The sequence below is a fragment of the Salmo salar genome, chromosome 15 (assembly GCF_965601325.2).
Source record: "Salmo salar chromosome 15, fSalSal1, whole genome shotgun sequence".
NCBI lineage: Eukaryota > Metazoa > Chordata > Actinopteri > Salmoniformes > Salmonidae > Salmo > Salmo salar.
In genome coordinates, this window is record NC_138305.1 from 108250001 (window position 1) to 108257500 (window position 7500).

General features: G+C 44.4%; 1 protein-coding gene across 9 annotated transcripts in view; it reads left to right on the forward strand.

Annotated features, from left to right (window-relative positions):
* The window catches only part of rerea (arginine-glutamic acid dipeptide (RE) repeats a), a 366496-nt gene that overhangs the window by 130294 nt on the left and 228702 nt on the right, over positions 1–7500 (forward strand). For all 9 annotated transcript variants that reach the window (XM_082962263.1, XM_082962261.1, XM_082962262.1 and 6 more), the window contains one exon: positions 4988–5502. In XM_082962263.1, coding sequence (XP_082818389.1) covers positions 5133–5502 — 370 coding nt within the window. In that variant the 5' untranslated portion in view covers positions 4988–5132. The remainder of the gene's footprint in view (positions 1–4987; positions 5503–7500) is intronic.

The following is a 7500-nucleotide window of genomic DNA, read 5'->3' on the forward strand; positions in this document are numbered from 1 at the left end:
GCACGCGCTCCAGCAGGTATATCTCACTGGTCACCATAGCAGCACCCACTCGTAGCACGCGCTCCAGCAGGTATATCTCACTGGTCACCCCCAAAGCCAATTCCTCCTTTGGTCGTCTTTCCTTCCAGTTCTCTGCTGCCAATGACTGGAACGAACTGCAAAAATCTCTGAAACTGGAGACTCATATCTCCCTCACTAGCTTTAAGCACCAGCTGTCAGAGCAGCTCACAGATCACTGCACCTGTACATAGCCCATCTATAATTTAGCCAATACAACTACCTCTTCCCCTACTGTATTTATTTATTTATTTATTTATTTTGCTCCTTTGCACCCCATTATTTATATTTCTACTTTGCACTTTCTTCCACTACAAATCTACCATTCCAGTGTTTAATTGCTATATTGTATTTACTTCGCCACCATGGCCTTTTTTTGCCTTTACCTCCCTTATCTCACCTCATTTGCTCACATTGTATATAGACATATTTCTACTGTATTATTATGTTTGTTTTACTCCATGTGTAACTCTGTGTTGTTGTATGTTGTCGAACTGCTTTGCTTTATCTTGGCCAGGTCGCAATTGTAAATGAGAACTTGTTCTCAACTAGCCTACCTAGTTAAATAAAGGTGAAATAAATAAAATATACATATTTGGTTATAATTGTAATGTTGCAATATATTATAGGCTACCAAAGGTGGCCAATCATCCTCCAGGAGAGCCTTAAAGGGGCGGTGTTGCGTTTTGAGACTGGCTTGAATATGTAAAGAAGCCAATAGGCAGTTCAGCTTATATTTTTGTGTGATTCTCTATGGTGAACCAGATGGTAATGCATTTTATTTTGCGGTTCCTCGCGTAACACAATGATGTAAAAATGGTATTGTTGTTGGTAGCTTTTGGACAAGTAAAATATCTGTCCAACTTGTCCAAAGCACAAATTGCTAAAAACGTTTGTCATGCCCTGAGCTAGCTAGCTAGGCTAATTGAGGCTACATACGCTTCCTCCCTGTCCTACAGTTACACATAACAACAACTCCATTCAGATTCAGAAGTAGCAGCCTACCTGTTGGCTCTTGGTCGTTGTAGCATATCCTTCTCATTTAACTTTTAATTCCATTTGATTTCCATCTTCCTTTTGATTAGATAGTCTCCTAATTTGCTTTGCCACACAGGGAGGCTCTATGACTGTCGTGCCGCGTTGATGCAACTCACAAAAGGATAGTTTGAAATAGAATTTTGATTATAACGTGCGCACAGGCTCTACAACCCAGCGTAAGAACCCAGCGTAAGAACCCAGCGTTAGAACCCAGCGTAAGAACCCAGCGTAAGAACCCAGCGTAAGAACCCAGCGTTAGAACCCAGCGTTAGAACCCAGCGTGCCCAGCGAGAACCCAGCGTTAGAACCCAGCCTATAGCCTAATGTTTGTTTTTTATTTTTCTAAATATGTATTCATTCGAGTTCAGTGTGGACTGAACCGAGGTTCCCGTATCGAAATACCTGTAACTTTACACCCCTACAGTTCATTATCATATAACATGCTACATTATTACAGTTCATTATCATATAACATGCTACATTATTACAGTTCATTATCATATAACATGCTACATTATTACAGTTCATTATCATGTAACATGCTACATTATTACAGTTCATTATCATATAACATGCTACATTATTACAGTTCATTATCATATAACATGCTACATTATTACAGTTCATTATCATATAACATGCTACATTATTACAGTTCATTATCATATAACATGCTACATTATTACAGTTCATTATCATGTAACATGCTACATTATTACAGTTCATTATCATGTAACATGCTACATTATTACAGTTCATTATCATATAACATGCTACATTATTACAGTTCATTATCATATAACATGCTACATTATTACAGTTCATTATCATATAACATGCTACATTATTACAGTTCATTATCATATAACATGCTACATTATTACAGTTCATTATCATATAACATGCTACATTATTACAGTTCATTATCATATAACATGCTACATTATTACAGTTCATTATCATATAACATGCTACATTATTACAGTTCCTTATCATATAACATGCTACATTATTACAGTTCCTTATCATATAACATGCTACATTATTACAGTTCATTATCATATAACATGCTACATTATTACAGTTCATTATCATATAACATGCTACATTATTACAGTTCATTATCATATAACATGCTACATTATTACAGTTCTTTATCATATAACATGCTACATTATTACAGTTCCTTATCATATAACATGCTACATTATTACAGTTCATTATCATGTAACATGCTACATTATTACAGTTCATTATCATGTAATATGCTACATTATTACAGTTCATTATCATGTAACATGCTACATTATTACAGTTCATTATCATGTAACATGCTACATTATTACAGTTCATTATCATGTAACATGCTACATTATTACAGTTCATTATCATGTAACATGCTACATTATTACAGTTCATTATCATGTAACATGCTACGTTATTACAGTTCATTATCATGTAACATGCTACATTATTACAGTTCCTTATCATGTAACATGCTACATTATTACAGTTCCTTATCATATAACATGCTACATTATTACAGTTAATGTTTCCGTTTATTTATTTTCAGTCTTTGGTTTAATTTTGTTTGTCATTTTTATGAGATCATGGAGAAAAGGACTCTTGTATCACTGTGTAACCTAAACGTTTATATTTGCTAATGTTTAAATCCTTATTGGTGGCAGATGAAGGGTGTCATTTCACTGATCTGATTAGCATAGCCTACATCAGGGGTTACAAACTCATTTTGCCCCGGGGGGGCGGGGGGGGCGCAGCTTTCAACGAGGTCTGCAGGGCCGCAGTGAAAATGTCCTCGCTGTCAGAATCCGGGCCGGATTGGATTCCCTCGCGTGTGTGTTTGATTCCCCTGGCCGACATGCTGTTTCTGTGGTTAGTCTGTAACAGCTATCCTGTAGTGGGTTTCCCAGAGCAGAGCTGGGATTAGGTCTAGAGCTGTAGTATCATAGCTCAGGTCACTCACACCTTCAGGACAGACCTGTCTATATGGACACCCACAAGGGTGAGAGATGGATTTTGGCAGACGGGGGGGGGGGGGGGGGGTGTGTGTGTGTGTGTGTCTCCACAGCTCAGCGGTTGTGATAACTCATCATTAGGTCATTAATAGAAGCCGTGGCGACGGCTGGGTGTAATCGGCTCCCTCCCTCCCTCCCCTCCCTGGCCATGGTATCTACCATTGCTTCACTGATTGCCAGGTCTGTTCCCTCAGGGGGCTGTTATAGATATTTCTAGTTAGTTTTTAGTGGTGAAAAAGCAAATTAGTGGCCAATGAGAACTACCTCTTTAGTCATATTGTGTGTGTGTGTGGATACATAGCTAACCAAATAGACTGCAGGCAGGGCTGAAGCCAACCTGAGCCAGTCTCCACACCAGAACTCAGTTCAAATAGTATCTGAAATCATTTGTAAATATTTTATTTGTGCGTGATTGAGCTAGCCTGTTGTAATGGAAAAAATGTAACAGTCCCAAATGTGTAAACCCCAACCCACCTTGCACTCCAGGCAGTATAAAGCAAAAGCTCAAAGTATTTAAAAGATTGCAAATAATATTTGAATCCCAGGTCTGCTCAGCAATCAATCAATCAATCAATCAATCAATCAATCAAAGGTATTTATCAAGCCCTTTTTACATCAGCCGATGTCTCAAAGTACTGTACAGAAACCCAGCCTAAAACCCCAAACAGAAAGCAGTGCAGGTGTAGAAGCACGGTGGCTAGTAAAAACTCCCCTAGTATAGCAGGAACCTAGGAAGAAACCTAGAGAGGAACCAGGCTCTGAGGGGGTGGCCAGTCCTCTTCTGGCTGTGCTGGGTAGAGAGGAACCAGGCTCTGAGTGGGTGGCCAGACCTCTTCTGGCTGTGCTGGGTAGAGAGGAACCAGGCTCTGAGTGGGTGGCCAGACCTCTTCTGGCTGTGCTGGGTAGAGAGGAACCAGGCTCTGAGTGGGTGGCCAGACCTCTTCTGGCTGTGCTGGGTAGAGAGGAACCAGGCTCTGAGTGGGTGGCCAGACCTCTTCTGGCTGTGCTGGGTAGAGAGGAACCAGGCTCTGAGTGGGTGGCCAGACCTCTTCTGGCTGTGCTGGGTAGAGAGGAACCAGGCTCTGAGTGGGTGGCCAGACCTCTTCTGGCTGTGCTGGGTAGAGAGGAACCAGGCTCTGAGTGGGTGGCCAGACCTCTTCTGGCTGTGCTGGGTAGAGAGGAACCAGGCTCTGAGTGGGTGGCCAGACCTCTTCTGGCTGTGCTGGGTAGAGAGGAACCAGGCTCTGAGTGGGTGGCCAGACCTCTTCTGGCTGTGCTGGGTAGAGAGGAACCAGGCTCTGAGTGGGTGGCCAGACCTCTTCTGGCTGTGCTGGGTAGAGAGGAACCAGGCTCTGAGTGGGTGGCCAGACCTCTTCTGGCTGTGCTGGGTAGAGAGGAACCAGGCTCTGAGTGGGTGGCCAGACCTCTTCTGGCTGTGCTGGGTAGAGAGGAACCAGGCTCTGAGTGGGTGGCCAGACCTCTTCTGGCTGTGCCGGGTTGATCGGCAGAGGCCTCGACACTGTGGGCCCTCGTCAAAAGTAGTGCACTATATAGATTATAAGGTGCTATTTGGGACAGAATGAAGTGCCTTGTGGCGTAGTCGGCTGGTGGACAGTTTCTCCCTCAATTACCTTTCACTCACTAAGTGTGGCTACAGTTACAGTACATTATATTTATATCCCCAGAGATATTGAACTATTAAAATTATAACTATATAGGTATTGAGGTACTTTATATTTTGAGGTATTATTTGGGGAATGTCCACTCACTATTTTGCTGCTCCTGACCAGAAACGTAAACTTGTGGGTTTTGAATGATTATCCTGTCATTAATGTTTCTTTCTCTTCTATCCACAGCTTTTTCTGAAACACTGGGGTTGTTGGTGTGGCTGAATTTTCCCTGGATTTGATTGGTCAATTCAGAAGACTGAAGCCCAGGCTGACAGTCTACCTTTCACGGAGGCCCAGCCGTGAGAGGACTGAGGAAGGCACGTGGCGAATCATGACCGCGGACAAAGACAAGCCAGACAGGGAGAAGGACAGGGACAGAGACCGAGACAGGGAGAGAGACAGAGAGAGGGACAGAGACCGGGACAAGAGGGACAAAGCATCCAGGGAGAGCGAGAGCTCACGACCACGCCGTAGCTGCACGCTGGAGGGAGGAGCTAAGAACTACGCGGAGAGCGAGGACGAGGATAACGAGAACAGGGGAGGGGCCGGGGCAGTAGGTGGGGTCAACATGGGGATGGGGGAGGAGTCAGGGAAGAAGGGGAAGAAGAAGATGATCAAGAAGAAGTCGAGGTATGAACGGATGGAGAACGGAGAGATCACTTCCTTCATTACTGAAGACGACGTTGTTTACAGACCTGGCGGTAAGTTCAATTCATTAAGTTATTAAGGCAACAAATATCATAATATAGTGTTTGCTTTTCTCCAATGTGATTCTCCTGAAAGACGCTTCAGTCCAAGAGATACAGCCTAGGCCTGTAGAGAAATATATATCTTTTTTGTTTGTCAACAGATAATTCAAAGTTGATTGTTTTAACTAGCCTAATTCCTTGGCACATTTTATTTTTTAGTTAACTTTGAGTCAAATTAATGAAATCTGGTCACATTTCACAGAAAAGAAAAGAAGCACAGTTTAGTCTGGGGTTATAGTGTGGGGTTTAGTCTGGGGTTTAGTCTGGGGTTATAGTGTGGGGTTTAGTCTGACGTTATAGTGGGGGGTTTAGTCTGGGGTTTAGTCTGGGGTTATAGTGTGGGGTTTAGTCTGGGGTTTAGTCTGGGGTTATAGTGTGGGGTTTAGTCTGACGTTATAGTGTGGGGTTTAGTCTGGGGTTTAGTCTGGGGTTATAGTGTGGGGTTTAGTCTGACGTTATAGTGGGGGGTTTAGTCTGGGGTTATAGTGTGGGGTTTAGTCTGACGTTATAGTGGGGGGTTTAGTCTGGGGTTATAGTGTGGGGTTTAGTCTGACGTTATAGTGGGGGGTTTAGTCTGGGGTTATGGTGTGGGGTTATGGTGTGGGGTTATAGTGTGGGGTTTAGTCTGGGGTTTAGTCTGGGGTTATAGTGTGGGGTTTAGTCTGACGTTATAGTGGGGGGTTTAGTCTGGGGTTATGGTGTGGGGTTATGGTGTGGGGTTATGGTGTGGGGTTATGGTGTGGGGTATAGTGTGGGGTTATAGTGTGGGGTTTAGTCTGACATTATAGTGTGGGGTTTAGTCTGGGGTTATAGTGGGGTTTAGTCTGACGTTATAATATAGGCCTGAATGATGTTTTTTCCTCTTAAAAGACAGACTCTTGATGACCTTCTGTTAGTATCTCCAGGGTTTTGGTCTAGCCCTCTCCAGGGTTTTGGTTTAGCCCTCTCCAGGGTTTTGGTCTAGCCCTCTCCAGGGTTTTGGTTTAGCCCTCTCCAGGGTTTTGGTTTAGCCCTCTCCAGGGTTTTGGTCTAGCCCTCTCCAGGGTTTTGGTCTAGCCCTCTCCAGGGTTTTGGTCTAGCCCTCTCCAGGGTTTTGGTCTAGCCCTCTCCAGGGTTTTGGTCTAGTCCTCTCCAGGGTTTTGGTCTAGTCCTCTCCAGGGTTTTGGTCTAGCCCTCTCCAGGGTTTTGGTCTAGCCCTCTCCAGGGTTTTGGTCTAGCCCTCTCCAGGGTTTTGGTCTAGTCCTCTCCAGGGTTTTGGTCTAGCCCTCTCCAGGGTTTTGGTTTAGCCCTCTCCAGGGTTTTGGTCTAGCCCTCTCCAGGGTTTTGGTTTAGCCCTCTCCAGGGTTTTGGTTTAGCCCTCTCCAGGGTTTTGGTCTAGCCCTCCAGGGTTTTGGTCTAGCCCTCTCCAGGGTTTTGGTCTAGCCCTCTCCAGGGTTTTGGTCTAGTCCTCTCCAGGGTTTTGGTCTAGCCCTCTCCAGGGTTTTGGTTTAGCCCTCTCCAGGGTTTTGGTTTAGCCCTCTCCAGGGTTTTGGTCTAGCCCTCTCCAGGGTTTTGGTCTAGCCCTCTCCAGGGTTTTGGTTTAGCCCTCTCCAGGGTTTTGGTCTAGCCCTCTCCAGGGTTTTGGTCTAGCCCTCTCCAGGGTTTTGGTCTAGCCCTCTCCAGGGTTTTGGTCTAGCCCTCTCCAGGGTTTTGGTCTAGCCCTCTCCAGGGTTTTGGTTTAGCCCTCTCCAGGGTTTTGGTCTAGCCCTCTCCAGGGTTTTGGTCTAGCCCTCTCCAGGGTTTTGGTCTAGCCCTCTCCAGGGTTTTGGTTTAGCCCTCTCCAGGGTTTTGGTTTAGCCCTCTCCAGGTCAATGTTTAGTTTAGTTTGCTTTGTGAAGTCCTGCTCCAGTTGTTCAGTCTAAACTTCACAGTTGAATAAACAGTTTACAGCACTCTATTTTGGTCCTATTA